This window comes from Chiloscyllium plagiosum, unplaced genomic scaffold (assembly GCF_037043375.1).
Source record: "Chiloscyllium plagiosum isolate Xiang-an unplaced genomic scaffold, Cpla_swu_hap1 HiC_scaffold_10, whole genome shotgun sequence".
NCBI lineage: Eukaryota > Metazoa > Chordata > Chondrichthyes > Orectolobiformes > Hemiscylliidae > Chiloscyllium > Chiloscyllium plagiosum.
In genome coordinates this window covers 69,136,373-69,160,037 of record NW_028270148.1, presented here as the reverse complement: position 1 = coordinate 69,160,037, position 23,665 = coordinate 69,136,373, and the positions used below count along the sequence as shown (strand labels likewise).

The window sequence follows — 23,665 nt, the reverse complement described above, 5'->3', positions numbered from 1 at the left end:
AACCATCTTGTGTGTCCGTGTGCCTAGTATCACCCTGCCCAGTGCCATCTCCCTCTTCACCATTTTTCACATTCATTGCATTAACCCTTTGCTGTTTCTGGCAGCTGCTGAAAGACAATGGCAGCAGCAAATTCCAACTCCTACCACCACCACCAATCCACCCACTTCAGTGTACTGGAAGAGTCAGTTCCTTCATGGTATCCTTGTTCATCTATAACCTCGCCCAACATCTGCGCATTAAACTTCAGTCCTTTCATCTGCTCCTTTCCCTGGGTCTGGGTCTCCAAGCATACCATGTGAAAAAGCAATTTACTTTTAATCTATTCTCAATGCAGGGAGACCAAGTGCAAATTGGATGATTTCTTTTGAGCTTTTACATTCAATTCACAAATGTAATTTTGAGTCTCTGGAGGCTTATATTTTAATTCTCCACTGCCTTTGAATCGAGCATTCTATCCTTGACCTCCTTGATGCAATGAATTTCTATGACATCAATGATTCTCGCCTTCTGGATTCAACGTCAAGTTTGTCAACTGCGCATCCTGACTGCTGCTTCCATTTTTTAAAAAAGATTCTGGTTATTTAACCCCGTCTACTTTCTGCCTTATCATAGGTTTTTCCTTTTGTCCTTTTCTTCCTCGACCACTGCTGTCCTTTCTCTTGATGCTAGTTTAAAATTTTCTGTCATTTTGAATGACAGCAAATCACTTCCCTGAAAGCCTAACTCTAATTTTCACTACAGCCTGAACTGTGATTTTTTTGTTTATTTTCAAGTCATTATTCTATCCAATCCTTTTCCTTTTATTGTTAAGCACTGTGCAGTTCACTGTCCATAAGCACCATTTAATCGAAATACAGAAAATTAAGTAATTTCCAATCAAATTAAATGCTACTTTTCATTGCGCTGGTTAATTTTTACTATTTGCTTGTTGTAAATGACAAAAAACACTAACAGATTTTCTACAGAACAAACAGAAACCAAAATTGCTGGAAAAACTCAGCAACTCAAATGAAAGCTAATTCTGCTTTCTCTCCACATGCTGCCAGACCTGCTGAGTTCTTCTCGCAATTTTTGGTTTTTATTTCTCATTTCCAACATTAGCAGTTCTTTGTTTTTTTTTAAATATACAGACCAAATTGTAATCTTGGCTATATTTTGTAGTGAAAAGAGTTAAAAGGTTTTTTGGTTGCTGTCTTGTGATTATTGAATTACTGCAATTGATTATAACTCTGATTTTATTTCAGGGTAGCTACAGTGATCTATATCCTGACTCAGATGACTCAAGTGAAGATCAGATAGAAAACAGTAAAAATTCTTGGAGTTGCAAGGTTTGTTTCACATTTTTGTTAAAACTGCATGAATATAACATCATGATGTCAGCCCAGTTTGTTTGGAGGTGGAACAGGACATCAGCAAACCGTACTTGTGACTGAATCTAGAGCCTAGACTCCCAACAAAAGCAGGATGATTTCTCCTGAAAAATGCTGAGAAAAAAGACACATTCTTCAGCAAAAGTTCCTAATTCATATATTGGATACTGACCTGAAATTTCCTTTTCCTCCTTCAAAAGCCAATGATCCTCTGCACACTTCCAGTATGTTCTATATTTCTTAATACAGGAAAGTGGAATTATATTTAAGTGCTATTTCCCTGTCTGTTTATCTGATGTCACAAAGTTATTCTTCAGTGCTTGAGGTGTATGCCCCATCTTCAGCGAGTATTAAACTATTAATTTTGTGTTTGATACCCACAAAATTTGATGCATTTTAATAACCTGGATGTTTTACCATCAAGACTTCACTTAAATAAGAATAAGTGATCTTTAATATTTTATAAGCTCTCTTGCACAGTAATAATTTTCAATAATAGAATTGTAGAATCCCTGCAGTGCAGAGGCAGGCCATGCGGTCAATCAAGTTTGCATGGATCCTCCAAAGAGCATCAAAACCACCCTTCGACCCTCACCCCCATCCCTGTCCCTAGAGTCTTGCATTTCATATAGCTGGTTCACCTAACCTAAACGTATCCGGCAAATTAGCATGTCCAGTCCACCTAACCTGGACGTTTTTGGACTGTGGGAGGAAATCATACAATAGAGTCATACAGTGAGGGAACAGACCCTTCAGGGAGAAAGTGAGGTCTGCAGATGCTGGAGATCAGAGATGGAAATGTGTTGCTGGAAAAGCGCAGCAGGTCAGGCAGCATCTAGGGAACAGGAGAATCGACGTTTCTGGCATTAGCCCTTCTTCAGGAAATTCCTGAAGAAGGGCTAATGCCCGAAACGTCGATTCTCCTGTTCCCTAGATGCTGCCTGACCTGCTGCGCTTTTCCAGCAACACATTTCCATAACAGACCCTTCAGTCCAACCAATACATGCCGAACATAATCCCAAACTAAACTAGTTCCACCTGTCTGTTCCTGGCCCATATCTCTCCAAACCTTTCTGCTCCTGGCCCATATCTCTCCAAACCTTTCTTATTCATGTATTCATCCAAATGTCTTTTAAACTTTGTAATTATACCCTCACCGGGAGGAAACCCACACGGCCGCAGGGAGAATGTGCAAATTCCACACACCCAGTGACCCAAGAGTGGAATTGAACCTGACTTCCTGGAGCTGTGAGGCAACAGTGCTAATTTCTTTCTCTGTTAATATTTATTTAACTTCTTTATAACTCCTTCAGATCTTCAATATGGCTCATATTCTTGCCATTTGAAGTATACTTGCAATATCTTTTTAACTAAGTTACAGTACAAAAAGTGTATGAATCTTACTTGTATTTGCTGTCTTTTTATCCATTTAATCTTTTTAGCACTATTCCCTCTGTAGCTTCTATTTTGCCTTAATGATTTACTGCCTCATATTTTAGCACCTGCCAATTTGCTCTAGTCCTGTAATCTAATCACTGAAGTAAAGGTCAAGTTACCAACTCCTAGAGTTCATAGAACTGCTGTCTCATTTCACAGAGACATTAGTGATGGTGAGTTTTGTCAAGCAAAGGGCGAAGTTGAGAAAGTAGGACCTTCATGTTGACCTCAGCTGCTTATGAGAAGTTTGTGCTGCCCCTGTAACACGGTTGTGATTCTGTGCCTGTCGGTTGTGTGATGTTAAAACCATTTTACTTGAGGAGCAGAAAATAAATCGGGTCTGAAGATGTGAAAATTTTTAAGATGCTGCACATGGCAACAGAATACCAAATCCACCTTGACTCTGTGGCAGATTTATTTTTCTAGAATCTGAACCAAACTGCTGCTGAAAGTACTACTCTTAATGGAGAAACTATTTGCGTATAGAATTACTATTATTTGAGGCTGAGGCGGATCTTCCTTAGTTCCAGCCAACTTTTCAAACTAGTATAATGTTTAAAGTTGATTAAGGCTATATAACCAGTGGGAAAGTAATCTGTTAGGTTAGGGTTAAGAAACAACAGAAATATCATTGCACTGCCCAGTATGTCCTACATGGAGGAATGTCTGATGTAAGAACATTCATATTTACAAACACAATTTCATACAAGGTTGCAGTTTTAAAGGTTGACATATGAACATTTCCTGTACTTCTGAATGACTTCTTTATATTGTCCGATTGTACATTGTGTTCTAACTTGCTTGCAAATCGACTTATGGTCTCCAGAACAGAATCTATTTGCAACCAGGGGGCTGCCTATAATGGTCATCCTGTAGTGAGAAAGATTTGGAGGAACAAATCTTCAGGGAAATTACAGAGAGGTGCATTTTCACAGAATAGTGGCGCTGGATTCTTTTAATTTTCTTAATGGAAACCGGGATAGTAATAGTGTGAAGGGTAGAGCTGCTGAAGTTTATTCAGAAGAACCTAACAGATGAGCATGTTTTTGGCCCAAAGAACTGGGTTGCTGGTTCTGATCAGTGAGTGGTGTGAAGAGGCTTAGGTGTCATAGAGTCATACAGTGCAGAAACAGACCCTTCGGTCCAACCTCTCCATGCCTATCACAATCCCGAACTAAACTAGTCCCACTTCCCTGCTCCTGGCCCATATCCTTCCAAACCTTTTCTGTTCATGTACTTACCCAAGTGTCTCTTAAGCATTGTAACTGTGCACACATCGACCACTTCCTCAGGAAGTTCATTCCACATGTGAACCACCCTGTGTGGAGAACATTTAGGGGAAGATGATCATTGGATTATGAAATTGAGGCTAGCTATGGAAAAGGATAAAGAGCGGCCTTAAGCAAAAAAAAATTGAAAGAGGGTCAACTGCAGTGTGGTGAGAGCAGATCTGATTCAATTGGAATCAAAGATCAGCATTCAGCACTGTAAAGAAACAATGGGCCAACTGGAAAAGCACTTCAAGTATATTCCTGTGAGGAGCAAAGGGAGGACAACCAAAGCCAGAGATCTGTGGATGACAAGATAGAAAGAGACTTTCGTAAAGCGTTTGATCAAGTACCACAGAACAGATTATTCAAGCAAGAGTCAGTGATAGTGTGGATACAAAACAGTTGAAACTTAAGTGTGAAGAGATGCAGAATGATTGTTCTTACTAAAATCTGTGAGGAAAGGCAATATAACATAAAGGTTGCGAATCTAAATCAGGTCTAAGAACCTGTAAGGCCCATGGGCTCTTGCACAAATTGTTGAAGGTAGCTGTGCAAGTCAGAAAAGTGATTAAAAGGCATAAGGGATTCTTAGGTTTATAAAGCAATTCATGTAGTACAAAAAGTTACAATGACTTTATGATGGCCTTAACTAGAATATTGAGTCCAGTTAGCAGAGGAATGTGAAGGCTTTAGAGAGGGTATATGATCACAGTTAGTACTGTATTTTGACTCTATCAACCTCCATCTTTTCTCTACAATCATTCACACTCCCTTTTGTTCTGTGACATCTGTGACTTCTAATCTCCCTCCACTTCTAATTTTCCCCTGACGTTCCCATCTGTTCTACTTGCTCTTTACATCTCGCTTCAGTTCTGAAGTAGAGTCATAAAAACAAATTACTGCGGATGTTGGAATCTGAAACCAAAAGAGAAAATGCTGGAAAATCTCAGCAGGTCTGGCAGCATCTGTAAGGAGAGAAAAATCTGATGTTTCGAGTCTAACTGACCCTTTGTCAAAGCTATAAAAAAAGGGAGAAATAGGGAGGTATTTATACTAGGCTGAGAGAAGGTGAGTCATGGCTCCAGAAACAAAGGTAGCAATAAAGAGGTGATAATGACAGGGAGATTAGGAGCTGTGAATGATAAAGGCTGAAGGCTATGTGACAAAATATGTGGGGGATGGGGAGGTTGGGTGAAGCAGAAGCAAAATGGAAAACAGGGGAGAAGGGTAGCAAAGGGAGAAGAGGAGAGGAAAAAGGTGATGAGAGAGTGGGGAGCGAGAGAAAGAGAGATAATCAAGAAATAAGAGGTACAGAACAGTGAAAAAAATTTTTTTAAATAAATAAAATTACGGAGCAGAATGAAAACAGAAGGGTCAAGATGGGATAATCATCTGAAGTTGTTGAATTCTGTCAATCAAAAGTTGGCGTGGTGGCAGAGCGGAAGAGTCTGACATCGCGCAGAGCCGTGGTAATAGGGTACTCCATAGTGAGAGGAACTGACTGGGGTTTTTGTGGCAGCAGGTGGTACTTAAGGATGGTGTGTTGCCTTCCTGGTGCCAGGGTTAAAGACACCACAGACAGAGTGCAGGAAATCCTCAAGGACAAAGGTGAAGAGCCAGAGGTGGTGGTACATGTCGGCACAAATGATGTCTGGAAGAAGAGGAGGAACTTACTACAGCGGGACTTCGGAGAACTAGGAAGAAGGCTGAAAAGCAGGACATCCAGGGTGGTTATCTCCGGTTTACTTCCAGTTCCTCGGGTTGGTGAGGCCAGAAACAGGGAGATAATGGACTTGAACGTGTGGCTGGGGAACTGGAGCAGGAAGCAAGGATTTAAATTCTTGGATCACTGGGTATGTTTTGTGGTAAGCATAAATTATACAAGAGAGACAGTTTGCATCTTAATAGGTTAGGGACCAGCATTCTGGCAGGCAGGTTTGCTACTGCAACACAGCTACGTTTAAACTAAGTAGCAGGAGGGAGGGGACAAACTGAATGTTTAAGAAGGAAATTGAAGGGAAAGTTAGGACAAGGGTAGTCAAGAAAGACGACTATCAATGAAGCAGCAAACTCAAAAAGGGATCATGCTGTAAGGTTGAATGAAATAGGAGTTGATGGGAAGGGTGAGGGCAGTAACAAATTAAAAATACTATATATGAATGCACAAAGCATTATAAATAAGATGGATGAGCTTGAGGCTCTTTTGGAAATTGGCAGATACGATATTGTGGGGATAACTGAGACGTGGCTTCAAGTGGACAGGGCCTGGGAAATGAATATTCAAGGCTACACGTGCTATTGTAAGGACAGACTGACGGGCAGAGGGGGTGGGGTGGCCATGTTGGTAAGAGTTGATATTCCGTCCCTTGCGCGCAGAGACCTAGAATCAGGGGATGTAGAGTCAGAATTTCTCAGCTCTATCCATACTAAGGGTAAAAAGACCCTCTTGGGAGTTATCTACAGGCCCCCAAACAGTAGTCTGGATGTTGGATGTAAGTTGAATCAGGAGCTGAAATTGGCCTGTCGCAAAGATGTTACTACAGTTGTTATGGGGGATTTCAACATGCAGGTAGACTGGGAGAATCAGGATGGTATTGGACCTCAAGAAAGAGACTTTGTGGAGTGCTTCCGAGATGGATTCTTAGAACAGCTGGTGCTGGAGCCAACCAGGGAGAAGGCAATTCTGGATCTGGTATTGTGCAACGAACCAGAATTGATCAGGGACCTCGATGTGAAGGAGACATTGGGAAGTAGTGACCATAATACAATAAGCTTCAATCTGTAATTTGAGAGGGAGAGGGTACAATCGGAAGTGACAATATTTCTGTTGAATAAAGGGAACTATGGAACTATGAGGGAGGAGCTGGCCAAAATACAATGGTGCAATACCGTGGCAGAGATGACAGTGGAGGAACAATGGCAGATATTTCTGTGTATAATGCAGAAGTTGAAGGATCAGTTCATTCCAAAAAGGAAGAAAGATCCCAGGAGGAGGCATGAGTGGCCGTGGCTGATGAGGGAAGTTAAGAAACATATAGAGTTAAAAGAGAAAAAGTGTAACATAGCAAAGACAAGTGGCAAAACGGAGGACAGGGAAGCTTTTAAAGAACAACAGAGGATTACTAAGAAGGAAATACGCAGAGAAAAAATGAGGTACGAAGGTAAACTGGCCAAAAATATAAAGGAGGATAGTAAAAGCTTTTTTATGTATGTGAAAGGCAAAAAAATGGTTAAGTCTAAAATTGGGCCCTTGAAGACAGAAACAGGGGAATATGTTATGGGGAACAAAGAAATGGCAGAAGAATTGAATTGGTACTTCAGATCTGTGTTCACTGGGGAAGACACAAGCAATCTCCTGGAGGTAACAGTGGCTGAGGGACCTGAACTGAAGGGAATTTATATTTGCCAGGAATTGGTGTTGGAGAGACTGTTAGGTCTGAAGGTTGAGAAGCCCCCGGGGCCTGATGGTCTACATTCCAGGGTACTGAAGGAGGTGGTTCGAGAAATCGTGGATGCGTTGGTTATTATTTTCCAGAGTTCAATAGATTCGGGATCAGTTCCTGCGGATTGGAGGGTGGCTAATGTTGTACCACTTTTTAAGAAAGGTGGGAGAGAGAAAGCAGGAAATTATAGATCAGTTAGTGGTGGGAAAGATGCTAGAGTCTATTATAAAGGATGAAATTGCGACACATCTGGATAGTAGTAACAGGATAGGTCAGAGTCAGCATGGATTTATGAAGGGGAAATCGTGCTTGACTAATCTTCTGGAATTTTTTGAGGATGTGACTCTGAAGATGGACGAGGGAGATCCAGTAGATGTAGTGTACCTGGACTTTCAGAAAGCTTTTAATAAAGTCCCACATAGGAGGTTAGTGAGCAAAATTAGGGCGCATGGTATTGGGGGCAAAGTACTAACTTGGATTGAAAGTTGGTTGGCTGACAAGAAACAAAGAGTAGTGATAAACGGCTCCATTTCGGAATGGCAGGCAGTGACCAGTGGGGTACCGCAGTGATCAGTGCTGGGACCGCAGCTTTTTACAATATATATTAATAATATAGAAGATGATATTAGTAATAACGTTAGCAAATTTGCTGATGATACTAAGCTGGGTGGCAGGGTGAAATGTGAGGAGGATGTTAGGAGATTACAGGGTGACCTGGACAGGTTAGGTGAGTGGTCAGATGCATGGCAGATGCAGTTTAATGTGGATAAATGTATGGTTATCCACTTTGGTGGCAAGAACAGGAAGGCAGATTACTACCTAAATGGAATCAATACAGGTAAAGGGGCAGTACAAAGAGATCTGGGTGTTCTTGTACACCAGTCAATGAAGGTAAGCATGCAGGTACAGCAGGTAGTGAAGAAGGCTAATAGCATACTGGCCTTCATAACAAGAGGGATTGAGTATAGAAGCAAATAGGTTCTTCTGCAGCTGTACAGGGCCCTGGTGAGACCACACCTGGAGTATTGTGTGCAGTTCTGGTCTCCAAATTTGAGGAAAGACATTCTGGCTATTGAGGGAGTGCAGCGTAGGTTCACGAGGTCAATTCCTGGAATGGCGGGACTACCTTACGCTGAAAGACAGGAGCGACTGGGCTTGTATACCTTGAGGTTAGAAGACTGAGAGGGAATCTGATTGAGACATATAAGATTATTAAAGGGTTGGACACTCTGGAGGCAGGAAACATGTTTCCGCTGATGGGTGAGTGCCGAACCAGAGGACACAGCTTAACAATACGGGGTAGACCATTTAGGACAGAGATGAAAAACTTCTTCACCCAGAGAGTGGTGGCTGTGTGGAATACTCTGCCCCAGAGGGCAGTGGAGGCCCAGTCTCTGGATTCATTTAAGAAAGAGTTGGATAGAGCTCTTAAGGATAGTGGAATCAAGGGTTATGGAGATAAGGCAGGAACAGGATACCTGATTAAGGATCATCAGCCATGATCATAATGAATGGTGGTGCAGGCTCGAAGGGCAGAATGGCCGCCTCCTGCACCTATTGTCTATTGTCTATCTATTGTCTAATTCAGTGTTGAGACCGGCTGGCTGTAAAGTGCCTAGTTGGAAGATGAAATGCTGTTCCTCCAGTTTGCATTGAGCTTCACCGGAATATTGCAGCAGGCCAAGGACAGGCATGTGGGCATGGGAGCAGGATTGTGTGTTGAAGTGGCAAGCCATGGGAAGGTCTGGGACTTGATTGCGTAGTGATCACCCAGTTGGCGTTTTGTGTCTCCGATATAGAGGAGACCACATTGGGAGCAATGAATGCAATAGACCAAATTGAAAGAGGTACAAGTGAAATGCTGCTTAATCTGAAATGAGTGTTTGGGGCCTTGGATGGTGAGCATGGAAGAGGTAAAGGGGCAGGTGTTGCACCTTCTGCGATTGCATGGGAAGGTTCCGTGTGTGATGGCGGAGGTGTTAGGTGTGATGGAGGAGTGGACTAGGTTGTCCCGGAGGGAACGATCTCTGCGGAATGCAAACATGGGGAGGGAAGGAAAGATGTGTTTAGTGGTGGCGTTGTGTTGGAGTTGGCAAAAATGGCGGAGGATTATTCTTTGCATGTGTAAAGGCTCGTGGGGTGAAAGGTGAGAACAAGAGGGACCCTATCCTTGTTCTGGGAGGGGAGGGAGGGTGTGAGGGTCGTGGTGCAGGAGATGGATCGTGCGGTATCGAGAGCCCTGTCAACAACTATAGGTTGGAAGCCATGATTGGAGAAGAAGGAGCACATATTAAGAGCACCTCTTTGGAAAGTGGCCTCATCGGAACAAATGCGGCGGAGGCGAAGGAGCTGAGAGAAAGGGATAGAGTCCTTACAGGATGTCGGGTGAGAAGAGCTGTAGTCCAGATAACTGTGGGGGTCAGTGGGCTTGTAGTGGATATTAGTGGATAGACTATTGCTGGAAATGGAGACAAAGGTCAAGGAAAGGAAGGCAAGTGTCAGAGATGGACCAGGTGAAGGTAATGGAGGGATGGAAACTGGAAGCAAAGTTTATGAATTTTTCCAGGTCAGGACGAGAGCATGAAGCCGCATCGAAATAGTCATCGATGTACCGATAAAGCAGTTGTGGGAGGGGACCCGGGTAGGCCTGGAACAAGAAATGTTCCACATACTCCATGAAAAGGCAGGCATGGCTAGGACCCATGCGGGTACCCATTGTTACACCTTTGATTTGGAGAAAATGGGATGAGTTGAAGGAGAAGTTGTTGAGAGAGAGAACAAGTTCAGTCAGGCAGAGGAGAGCGATGGTGGATGGAGATTGTTCGGGCCTCTTTTTGAGAAAGAAGCAAAGAGCTTTCAAGCGTCTTGGTGAGGGATGGAGGTGTAAAGAGATTGCACATCCATGGTGAATAGAAGGTGGTTAGGGCCTACGAATTGAAAGCTGTCAATGTGTCGCAGGGCACCAGAGGAATCCCGAATGTAGGTGGGGAGGGAGTGAATCAGAGGAGTAAGGATGGAGTCAAGGAAGGAGGAAATAAGTTCAGTGGGGCAGGAGCATGCTGACACAATGGGCCTGCCGGGACAGTCCTCCTTGTGGATTTTGGGGAGTAGGTAGAACCCCGGACAGCCCGTTTCTGCCTACTTTCGACGAAAGTACAGAATGTTGACCATAGCATCTTCGAGCAGATACCTGTCCAAACTGAAGAGCTGATGAAAGGAGAATGTGATCTGGTGGTTATCAGGAATTCAGTAATCAGAAGTTGAGATTCTTTTGTAAACAAGATTGAGACAAGAACAGATGTACAAACTTGGGTTTTGACAGAGTAGAGAAAATTTCCCTTGTTCCCTTTCTCATTCACCCTCTCTAAATATAGCACATTTGGTAAGAGGAAGGTGCAGCTAAGATACTGGTACCCCTGATCAGTGCATCTTCAAGGAATGCACTTAATACATTTGATAAATGCCATTCCCCTTGCAGAAAGCCATATTGACTTTACTAACTATAGACCAGTGAACCTGACATTGGTGCTGAGCAAGTTGTTGGAGGGAATCCAGAGGGACAAGGAAGCATATTTGGAAAAGCAAGGACTGATTAGAGATAGTCAACATGGCTTTGTGTGTGGGAAATCATGCCTAACAAACCTGATTGAGTTTTTTGAAGATCTGGGTAATCCAAGATGGAGGACGGGAAAACTTGCTGGCTGTAAGAGCTGCTCCTTTTTTTTGAGGTATTTTAGGTGTTGGAGGTGATTTCCTCGAATTCCAGGAGCAGCAATTACTGTTTTATATGCTGTTGCATTGTTTTGGAACTTTGGAAAAAAAAAAGTCAAAACAACAGCACTTTTAAAAGGGAGAAGAGCAGACACTAAGGAAGCACATGGTGAGGACAGTGCAGGAGAGAGAGAGAACCTGCACAGTTACTGCCTTTGCTGTTTGAACTCGTGTATCGCTGGACATTGGAGTGCATTTGGGAAAATTAACAAACAGTGAAATTCACAACTAATCTTGGAGGAACTGTTGGGTGAAGTTCACAGCACAGAATCCGATAAGTTATTTGTTGTTTTAAGTCTGTCCAAGAGAAACGCTGCAGTAGTGAGTATAGTGGATTATTTCTTGATTATATGTTTTTGGAGATAAATCTCTTGGTTAAACTAAACATATAAGCCATAGCTATTAATTTAACCTGGGGCATTGTTTGTAGAGGAATAAGACAGTGTTATTTTCTGTGTCTGTAGATTGTGAAGGAGCAAAAATGGCCTTTACAGTGATATGTACTTGTCAGATGAGGGAGTTTAAAGAGAGTTTAAGGATTACTGCGGATTATAAATGCTGTTGGATGTGAATCTTATCCGATCGAGTGGATTGGTTGGAGAGACAGATAGAAGCTATGAGGAATTTGCAACAGCAACAGTATGTGATAGAGGCAGTTATAGGAAGAGGGGAAAGTCTCAGATACAGTCACATAGATGGGTTAACTCCAGGAAAGGTGAGAGAGGTCGGCACCGAGGGCAGGAGTCTTTTGTGGATATACCCTTTTCAAACAGGTATGCTGTTTTAGAAAATGTAGGGGGTGATGGATTCTCAGGGGAACGTAGCACGAATAGCCAAGTTTCTGGTATTGAGACCGGCTCTGATGCAACGAGGGGTACGTCTGGTTCCAAGAGATCAATTGTGTTAGGGGATTCTCTCTAGTCTGAGGAACAGACAGACGTTTCTGTGGCCAGCAGAGAAAAAGCAGAATGGTGTGTTGTTTCCCTGGTGCCAGGATCAAGGATGTCTCAGAGAGGGTGCAGAATGTTCTCACGGGGGAGAGGGCCCAGCAAGAGGTCATTGTCCACATTGGAACCAACGATATAGGAAGGGAAAAGGTTGAGATTCTGAAGGGAGATTACAGAGAGTTAGGCAGAAATTTAAAAAGGAGTTCCTCAAGGGTAGTAATGTCTGGATTACTCTCAGTGCTACGAGCTTGTGAGGGCAGGAATAGGAGGATAGAGCAGATGCATGCATGGCTGAGGAGCTGGTGTATGGAGAAGGATTCACATTTTTGGATCATTGGAATCAGTTTTGGGGTAGAAGTGACCTGTACAAGAAGGACGGATTGCACCTAAATTGGAAGGGGACTAATATACTGCAGGGAAATTTGCTAGAACTGCTTGGGAGGATTTAAACTAGTAAGGTGGGGAGGTGGGACCCAGGGAGATAGTGAGGAAAGAGATCGATCTGAGACGGGTACAGCTGAGAACAGAAGTGAGTCGGGCAGGCAGGGACAAGCTAGGACTAATAAATTAAACTGCATTTATTTCAATGCAAGGGGCCTAACAGGGAAGGCAGATGAACTCAGGGCATGGTTAGGAACATGGGACTGGGATATCATAGCAATTACAGAAACATGGCTCAGGGATGGGCAGGACTGGCAGCTTAATGTTCCAGGATACAAATTCTACAGGAAGGATAGAAAGGGAGGCAAGAGAGGAGGGGGCGTGGCATTTTTGAGAAGGGATAGCATTACAGCTGTGCTAAGGCAGGATATTCCTGGAAATACATCGAGGGAAGTTATTTGGGTGGAACTGAGAAATAAGAAAGGGATGATCACCTTATTGGGATTGTATTATAGACCCCCAAATAGTCAAAGGGAAATTGAGAAACAAACTTGCAAGGAGATCTCAGCTATCTGGAAGAATAAGATGGTAGTTATGGTAGGGGATTTTAACTTTCCAAACATAGACTGGAACTGCCATAGTGTTAAAGGTTTAGATGGAGAGGAATTTCTTAAGTGTGTACCAGACAAGTTTCTGATTCAGTATGTGGATGTACCTACTAGAGAAATTGCAAAACTAGACCTACTCTTGGGAAATAAGGCAGGGGAGATGATTAAGGTGTCAGTGGGGGAGCACTTTGGGGCCAGCGACCATAATTCTATTCGTTTTAAAATAGTGATGGAAAAGGATAGACCAGATCTAAAAGTTGAAGTTGTAAATTGGAGAAAGGCCAATTTTGACGGTATTAGGCAAGAACTTTCGAAAGCTGATTGGAAGCAGATGTTTGCAGGTAAAGGGACGGCTAGAAAATGGGAAGCCTTCAGAAATGAGATAACAAGAATCCAGAGAAAGTATATTCCTGTCAGGGTGAAAGGGAAGGCTGGTAGGTATAGGGAATGCTGGGTAACTACAAAAATTGAGTTAAAAATCACACAACACCAGGTTATAGTCCAACAGGTTTAATTGGAAGCACACGAGCTTTCGGAGCATCGCTCCTTGGGTCACCTGATGAGGGAGCGTCGCTCCGTATGCCAGTGTTCTTCCAATTAAACGTGTTGGACTATAACCTGGTGTTGTGTGATTTTTAACTTTGTACACCCCAGTCCAACACCGGCATCTCCAAAGAAATTGAGTGTTTGGTTAAGAAAAACAAGGAAGCATATGTCAGGTATAGACAGGATAGATTTAGTGAATCCTGAGAAGAGTATAAAGGAAGTAGCAGTATACTTAAGAGGGAAATCAGTAGGGCAAAACGGGGACATGAGATAGCTTTGGCAAATAGAATTAAAGAGAATCCAAAGGGGTTTTACAAATATATTAAGGACAAAAGGGTAACTAGGGAGGGAATATGGCCCCTCAAAGATCAGCAAGGCGGCCTTTGTGTGGAGCCACAGAAAATTGGGGAGATACTAAGTGAATATTTTGCATCAGTATTTACTGTGGAAAAGGATATGGAAGGTATAGACTGTCGGGAAATAGATGGTGACATCTTGCAAAATGTCCAGATTACAGAGGAGGAAGTGCTGGATGTCTTGAAATGGTTAAAAGTGGATAAATCCCCAGGACCTGATCAGGTGTACCCGAGAACTTGTGGGAAGTTAGAGAAGTGAGTGCAAGGCCTCTTGCTGAGATATTTGCATCATCGATAGTCACAGGTGAAGTGCCGGAAGACTGGAGGTTGGCAAACGTGGTGTCACTTTAAGAAGGGCGGTAAAGACAAGCCAGGGAACTACAGACCGGTGAGCCTGACCTCGGTGGTGGGCAAGTTGTTGGAGGAAATCCTGAGGGACAGGATGTACATGTATTTGGAAAGGCAAGGACTGATTTGGGATAGTCAACATGGCTTTGTGCATGGGAAATCATGTCTCACAAACTTGATTGAGTTTTTTGAAGAAGTAACAAAGACGATTGATGAGGGCAGAGCAGTAGATGTGATCTATATGGACTTCAGTAAGGCATTTGCCAAGGTTCCCCTTGGGAGACTGATTAACAAGGTTAGATCTCATGGAATGCAGGGAGAATTAGCCATCTGGGGACAGAACTGGCTGAAAGGTAGAAGATAGAGGGTAGTGGTGGAGGCTTGTTTTTCAGACCGGAGGCCTGTGACCAGTGGAGTGCCACAAGGATCGGTGCTAGGCCCTCTACTTTTTGTCATTTACGTAAATAATTCGGATGCGAGCATAAGAGGTACAGTTAGTAAGTTTGCAGGTGACACCAAAATTGGAGGTGTAGTGGACAGCAACGAGGGTTACCTCAAATTATAACAGGATCTGGACCAGATGGGCCCATGGGCTGAGAAGTGGCAGATAGAGCTTAATTCAGATAAATGCGAGGTGTTGCATTTTGGGAAAGCAAATCTTAGCAAGACTTATACAATTAATGGTGAGGTCCTAGGGAGTGTTGCTGAACAAAGAGACTTTGGAGTGCAGGTTCATATCTCCTTGAAAGTGGTGTCGCAGGTAGATAGGATAGTGAAGAAAACATTTAGGATGCTTTCCTTTATTGGTCAGAGCATTGAGTATAGGAGTTGGGAGGTCATGTTGCGGCTGTGCAGGACATTGGTTAGGCCACTGTTGGAATAATGTGTACAATTCTGGTCTCCTTCCTATCGGAAAGATGTTGTGAAACTTGAAAGGGTTCAGAAAAGATTTACAAGGATGTTGCCAGGGTTGGAGGATTTGAGCTATAGGGAGAGGCTGAACAGGCTGGGGCTGGTTTCCCTGGAGCATCGGAGGCTGAGGGGTGACCTTATAGAGGTTTACAAAATTATGAGGAGCATGGATAGGGTAAATAGGCAAAGTCTTTTCCCTGGGGTCGGGGGGCTCCAGAACTAGAGGGCATAGGTTTAGGGTGAGAGGGGAAAGATATAAAAGAGACCTAAGGGGCAACGTTTTCGCGCAGAGGGTGGTACGTGTATGGAATGAGCTGCCAGAGGAAGTGGTGGAGGCTGGTACAATTTCAGCATTTAAGAGGCATTTGGATGGGTATATGAATAGGAAGGGTTTGGAGGGATATGGGCTAAGTGCTGGCAGGTGGGACTAGATTAGGTTGGGATATCTGGTCGGAATGGACGGGTTGAACCGAAGGGTCTGTTTCTATGCTGTACATCTCAATACCTCTAAGTAGCAAAGAGGATTAATGAGGGCAGAGCGGTAGACATGATCTATGTGGATTTCAGTCAAGCGTTTGACAAGGTTCTCTATGAGAGACTGGTTAGCAAGGTTCGATCTCATGGTATATGTGGAGAACTAGCCATCTGGATACAGAACTGGCTCAAATGTAGAAGACAGAGGGTGATGGTGGAGGGTTGATTTTCAGACTAGAGGCCTGTGACCAGTGGAATACCACAATGATCAGTACTGGGTCCACTGCTTTTTGTCATTTATATAAATGATTTTGATCTAAGCATAAGAGGCATAGTTAGTAAGTTTGTGGATGACACCAAAATTGGAGGTGTAGTGGACAGCGAAGAAGGTTACCTCAGATTACAACAGGATCCTGATTAGATGGGCCAATGAGCTGAAGTTGCAGATGGAGTTTAATTTAGATAAATGTGGGGTGCTGCATTTTGGGAAAGCAAATCTTAGGAGGATTTATACACTTAATGGTAAGGTCCTAGGGAGTGTTGCTGAATACAGAGACTTTGGGGTGCAGGTTCATAGCTCCTTGAAAGTGGAGTCGCAGGTGGATGGGATAGTGAAGAAGGCATTTTGTATGCTTTCCTGTATTGAGTACAGGGATTGGGAGGTCATGTTGCAGCTATACAAGACATTGGTTTGGCCACTTTTGGAATATTGCATGCAGTTCTGGTCTCCTTCCTATCAGAAAGATGTTGTGAAACTTGAGAGAGTTCAGAAAAGTTTTACAAGGATTTTGCCAGAGTTGGAGAATATGAGCTGTAGGGGGAGGTTGGATAGGCTGGGGCTGTTTTCCCTGGAGCGTCGGAGGCTGAGGGGTGACGTTATAGATCATGAGGGGCTTGGATAGGACCCAAAGTCTCTTCCCCTGGGGTGGGGGAGTCCAGAACTGGAGGGCATAGGTTTAGGGTGAGAGGGGAAAGATATAAAAGAGACCTAAGGGGCAACGTTTTCACGCAGAGAGTGGTACATGTATGGAACAAGTTGCCAGAGGAAGTGATGGAGGCTTGTATGATTGCAGCATTTAAAGGCATTTGGATGCGTATATGAATAGGAAGGGTTTAGAGAGATATGGGCTGGGTGCTGGCATGTGGGACTAGATTGGGTTGGGATATCTGGTCGGCATGGACGAATTGGACCGAAGGGTCTCTTTCCGTGCTGTACATCTCTATGACTCTAAAACCATTTTGATTACGGAGTTTCCAAATGAACTGCCGCTACTCCCTTAATAATTGATTCCAAACATCAGCTTCACTGCTTCCTGCTTATCTTTCCTCTCATTCTTGAATAGGACTTCTGCAATTTTGGTTTTCAATCTGCTGCAACTGGCCCAGACTCTAGGGAATATTGAAAAATTACTACCATTTTGGGAATTTTTTTTTTCCCCAAGAACTCCTTTTGAAGTCTTCTCAAGGGTTATACTTTGGTTTTCAGGGGCTCCTTTTTCATTCCTACTTTTTGTATTGGACAATGCAATCATGTAATAACATTGCCTTGCTGAAGTTAATTTTTGTAAGGCATTCTTTAGATAGTTAAAATAACATAGTTACTATAGATTGTATATGTATATATTAAGTCTTGCAATTTTTGTCCCTTTTCCCAAACACCTCTCCCACCTTCACTCAGCAGCTGTGGAAACAACTGCATACATATCGTTCAAGCAGGTTAGGTGATGATTTCTTTTGGTTTGTTCTGACCTGGTTTTACGATTTTGGACACAGCTAGAACAAATCAGTCTTTCTTCCTCTGTATTCACAATGCAGTTAAAATTAAAATGAAAACCTTCAAAGATCCAGGCATTTTGAATAACCAATCCCATATCTGTGAATGATCAATTTGTAACACTAGCTTATAGCTTAAATACAATATTTAGCAATTTATTAATGATACAGTAATTTTAGCACAGTAAAATTAAGCAACAACGTCATCTAATTGTCTATGATTTACCCAGTCATTTTTGTTTCCAGCCCCATTCACACACAAGACAGACAAACACCGTTAAGGATAAATAAAAGACAATAACAATCAAGCCAGATTACTAAAATGGTTTTCCTGTTGTGTTATTCCAGACTCAATAATGATTCTTGGTTTATTTTTCTGAAGACCTCAATCAAGCATTCAGAGGCAGTCAGTTGTAAACTTTGTTTCTACTATCTGAAACTTTCGGTAGCTGATAATTGGAGGTTATGCAGGGAGCTTTCAAGTCTTCATGCTGTTGCATCAAAAGCCAGACTCCTCTCCATTGAGAAAACAGTCCAAAACCCAGTTCAGAACTCTGGCTTCTCCCTCTTAAACTGACTGCCTCCCCACAAGGTTCCAGTTGCTATTCAACGTCTGCCATCTGCTTGGGCACAAGGTCTGTCCCAGACTTCCTCTACTTTTTGTCATTTACATAAATGATTTGGATGCGAGCATAAGAGGTACAGTTAGTAAGTTTGCAGATGACACCAAAATTGGAGGTGTAGTGGACAGCAAAGAAGGTTACTTCAGATTACAACGGAATCTTGATCAGATGGGCCAATGGGCTGAGAAGTGGCAGATATTTGAGCTCTGCAGCTACTTCATTTAATACATACCATTTCTGACACGCCATGAAGGATTTACCAGCTGTTCATGCCCTTAATTTTCATGGTATTTCTTTGTTTTAAATTCTTACCCTCTCCCTTTTACTCCTGGAATTTCTGCTTTGATACAAAAATTAGTTCAAAGTCTCCACCATTTTGATGGTTTTTTTTATTATTTCCGAGCCACGTCTTGTATGGCACAATATTTACTTTAGCTAATCTTTTTTATTTATATGTGGAAACACTTGCTGTCCTTTAATATTGCTTGCCAGTTTACTGTTTTATACTTTAGAACATAGAACATTACAACGTAATACAGGCCCTTCGGCCCTTGATGTTGTGCCAATCTGTGGAACCAATCTGAAGCCCTTCTGTCCTACACTATTCCAGTTTCATTCATATGTTTGTCCAATGACCATTTAAATGCCCTTTAATTTGGCGAGTCTACTACTGTTGTAGGCAGTCTGTTCCATGCCCCTACTACTTTAAGAAACTACCTCTGATGTCTATCATATATCTATCACCCCTCAATTTAAAGCTATGTCCCCTCATGCTAGCCATCACCATCTGAGGAAAACGGTTCTCACTGTCCACCCTATCTAACCCTTTAATTACTTATATGTCTCAATTAAGTCACCTCTCAACCTTCTCTCTAATGAAAACAGCCTCAAGTCCCTCAGCCTTTCCTCGTAAGACCTTCCCTCCATTCCAGGCAATATCCTGGTGAATCTCCTCTGAATCCTTTCCAAAACTTCCACATCCTTCCTACACCGTGCTCCAAGTGCGGCCGCACCAGAGTTTTGTACTGCTCCAGCGTATCCTCGTGGCTCTGAAACTCAATCCCTCTACCAATAAAAGCTAACACACCATATGCCTCCTTATCAACCCTACTGACCTAGGAGGCAACTTTCAGGGTCTATGTACATGGACACCAAGATCTCTCTGCACATCTACACGACCAAGAATCTTACCATTAACCCAGTACTCTTTTTATTTCTGTTGCTCCTTCCAAAGTGAATCACCTCACACTTTCCCACATTAAACTCCATTTGCCGGCTCTCAGCACAGCTCTGCAGCTTATCTATGTCCCTCTGTAACCCACAACATCCTTTGGCACTATCTACAACTCCACTGACCTTACTGTCATCCGCAAATTTGCTAACCTATCCTCCTAAGCCCTCATGTAGGTCATTTATAAAAATGACAAACAACAGTGGGCCCAAAACAGATCCTTGCGGAACACCACTAGTAACTGAACTCCAGGATGAACATTTCCCATCAACCACCACCCTCTGTCGTCTTTCAGCAAGCTAATTTCTGATCCTAACTGCTAAATCACCCTCAATCCCATACCTCTGTATTTTGTGCAATAGCCTATTGTGGGGAACCTTATCAAATGCTTTAGTGAAATTCATATACGCCACATCAACCACTTTACCTTCATCCACCTGTTTGGTCACTATCTCAAAGAACTCAATAAGGTTTGAGCGGCATGACTTACCCTTCACAAAACCATGTTGACTATCCCCAGTCAACCTTTTCCTCTTTAGATGATTATAAATCTTATTTCTTATCACCTATTCCAACATTTTACCCACAACTGAAATAAGGCTCACAGGTCTATAATTACCAGGATTGTCTCTACTCCCCTTCTTGAACAAGTCTTCTATCACTATTCCTGTAGACAATGATGACATAAACATCAAAGCCAAAGACTCTGCAATCACCTCCTTGGCTTCCCAGAAAATCCTAGGATAAATCCCATCCAGTCCAAGGGACTTAATTATTTTCATACTTTCCAGAATTGCTAACACCACCTCCTTGTGAACCTCAATCCCTTCTAGTCCAGTAGCCAGTATCTCAGTATTTGCTCAACAACATTGTCTTTTTCCAATGTGAATACTGATGGAAAGTATTAATTTTGCGCTTCTCCTATCTCCTCGGACTCTATACACAACTTCTCACTACTATCCTTGATTGGCCCTAATCTTTCTCTCATCTTTCTTTTGTATTCCTGATATACTTATAGAAAGGTTTACATTTTCCTTGATCCTATCCGCCAACGATTCCTCATGACCCCTCCTGGCTTCTCTCAGCTCTCTCTTTAAGTATTTCCTGGCTAACTTGTAATTCTCGCATGTCCTAACTGAGCCTTTATGTTTCACCCTAACATAAGCCGCCGCTGCCTTCCTCTTGACACGAAATTCAACTCTTTAGTAAACCATGGCTCCCTTGCTCAACCGCTTCCTGCCTGTCTGGCAGGTGCATACTTAACAAGGACACGCAGTAGCTGTTCCTTGAATAAGCTCCACATTTCAATTGTGTCCATCCCCTGCAGTTTCCTTCCCCATCCTATGCATCCTAACTCTTGCCTAATCACATCGTAATTGCCTTCCCCCCAGCTATAACTCTTGTCCTACAGTACATATCTATCCCTTTTCATCGCTGAAGTAAACTTAACCGAAATGTGGTCACTATCACCAAAGTGCTCACCTACCTCCAAATCTAACACATGCCTGGATTCATTACCTAGAACAAATCCAATGTGGCCTCACCCCTTGTTGGCTTGTTTACATACTGTGTCAGGAAGCCATCCTGCACACATTTGACAAAACCTGACCCATCTGAAGAGGCTACTACAGTTGCAACATTTAAAAGGCATCTGGATGGGTATATGAATAGGAAGGATTTGGAGGGATATGGGCCGGGTGCTGGCCGGTGGGACTAGTTTGGGTTGGGATATCTGGTCGGCATGGATGAGTTAGACTGAAGGGTCTGTTTCCATGCTTGACATCTCTAAAGTACTCAAACTATCGTATTTCCACTCAATATTTGGAAAGCTAAAGTCCCCCATTACAACTACCCTGTTACACTCGTTCCTATCCAGAATTATCTTTGCAATCCTTTCCTCTAATTCTCTGGAAGTATCCAGAGGCTTATAGAAACTCCCAACAGGGTGACCTCTCCTTTCCTGTTTCTGACCTGAGCCAATACTACTTCAGTAGACGAGTCCTCAAATGTCCTTTCTGTCACTGTAATACTGGCCTTGACTAACAATGCCACACCATCTCCTCTTTTACCATCTTGTCTGTTCTTACTGAAACCACTAAATCCTGGAACCTGCAACAGCCGTTCCTGTTCCTGCTCTATCCATGTCTCCAAACTTACCACAACATCGAAGTCCCACGAGCCAACCTATGCTGCAAGTTCACCCACCTTATTCCGGATGCTCCTTGTGTTGAAGTAGACACACTTCAAACCACCTTCCTGTTTGCCAGTGAACTCTTGTAACCTTGAAACCTCATTTCTGACCTTACCACTCTCACCCACCTCCTGTACACTGGAGCTACAATTTAGGTTCCCCCCCCCCCCTGCTGAATTAGTTTAACCCCCCCCCCCCCCCAAAGAGATTAGCAAATTCCAAATCAATAAATTAGACTGTTTGCCAAAATGTTCTTCTGTTAAATAAGAAGATATTATTAGATATCCGTGTTAATGGATATAAAAACCTGAGACAAAATCAATGTCTGGTGCAGATGGGAAGTACGGTGTTTCAAGGCTTTTGAATTTATTTAAACGTATTTAAATTTGAATTGTACGTTGATCATGTGGAAGACAGATCCCAGCACATGGGCCCCATGGCATGCTCATGCTGTAGATTCTTGTATGGTTTCAATTTGCTTTCAAATTTAAGGGCAAAGGAGCCAATTGCTACATGTTACATTACAGAGAACAGTTAATAAATGCCAGCACCAATTCTAATTTGAGGTTTGTCAAAGAATGGGAGTGGTGCGAAGGTGGAACTTTCTGCAGAAGAAATGATGGCCAGAATTTTTCCAGTACAAGTATCAAACCTCATTTTCATCAACTAAAGCTAATTTGTAATGTTCTCCATGTTTTAGTTTGTTGCTGCTGGCGGACTTCAGCAACTGTTGGAAATTTTTCTGTCAGGGATTCTGGAGCCCAAAGAGCAAGAATCCTGGACTGTGGTAAGTGTCCCCATGTTTTAGTTATTGTGTGTACCTTTCACAGATTTTTTTTATTAATGGTTATTTTTGTTAGGTAAATCTACAACAGAATTAAACAATGATATGAAAATATCTTGTTACTAAAAATGTGTGTATGTAGTATTGACATTTTAAAACATTTCTTTGTGGGGTGAAAGCACCACTGGTAAGGCGAACATTCATTGTCCATCCCTAACTGCATCCGAAAGGGTGGTGGTGAGCCACTTGTTTGAATCATATCAGCCAGTATGTTCACTGATCAATTTTTTTTTTGTCAGATGTGTGGCTTGAAGAGCAATTTGCAGCTGGTGGTATTCCTATATGTTTGCTGTTCTACTTGTAGTTTTGTGAATATCTTTGTTATTCTTGTCTTCATTGTCCTTACCTGTTTCTTGGTTTTAATGAAGGAATCAAATTCTGAAATATTTTACTTCAATTATTGATAGTGAGAATAAGGTGTTGTTTTATTAAATCAAACATTTTTGAATTAATCATATTATGATATTCCTAGCCAATGAGTATTCAAAAATAAAAGAATCATTCTGATGCCAAGGGGAAGGAAACTACTGGTCAAAGATTTCATAATTTATTACACTTAATGTTTTAAAATAACTAAAAATATTGTTATTCTAATAGAAAAGTAAACTTCACTTTAGTCAATATAGTGTTACATTCCACTCATTTTTGGGAGCCATCCAGTCACTATTGAGATGGATTCGTCAGCAGCCATTTCACTTTTGAAGCTGGTTATTTACCATCAATAAGATACATGTTCTGAGAACCTCCTTCAGTTGAATCCTGACAATCCTTATGGCACAGAATCCACAAAGACTTATTTCTTGCAGCTCTTTAAACATTCTTGGGGGAAGCCAGTAAAGAGATACTATGTTTATAGAGGGTAAGGGAAGTCAGGTGCTGCAGGGACTTGGGTGGGGGGGTAAAAAATCATCTGTAGAAGCTGAACAACTCTCAGGAATGTACTGGCCAAATTTGCTGATGCTTCTTTATGACTGTCTAAGTACGCATATTGTGTTGGCTTTGTTGGCAAAAATGCAGACTGTTGAACAGCCTTCGTGGAAGGAATCTGGGAAAAGTGCTGTCTTAGGTGGTTGGTCATCATGTGGCAAAAAATAACAGTAATCATTAGTCTTGATTCAATCAGAATCCTATCCACTTC

The 23,665-nt window shown here is 42.4% G+C and overlaps 1 protein-coding gene across 6 annotated transcripts in view; it reads left to right on the top strand.

Annotated features, from left to right (window-relative positions):
• The window catches only part of usp34 (ubiquitin specific peptidase 34), a 381,006-nt gene that overhangs the window by 187,327 nt on the left and 170,014 nt on the right, over window positions 1-23,665 (top strand). For all 6 annotated transcript variants that reach the window (XM_087991428.1, XM_087991429.1, XM_043696074.2 and 3 more), the window contains 2 exons: window positions 1,246-1,329; window positions 22,384-22,470. In XM_087991428.1, coding sequence (XP_087847554.1) covers window positions 1,246-1,329; window positions 22,384-22,470 — 171 coding nt within the window. The remainder of the gene's footprint in view (window positions 1-1,245; window positions 1,330-22,383; window positions 22,471-23,665) is intronic.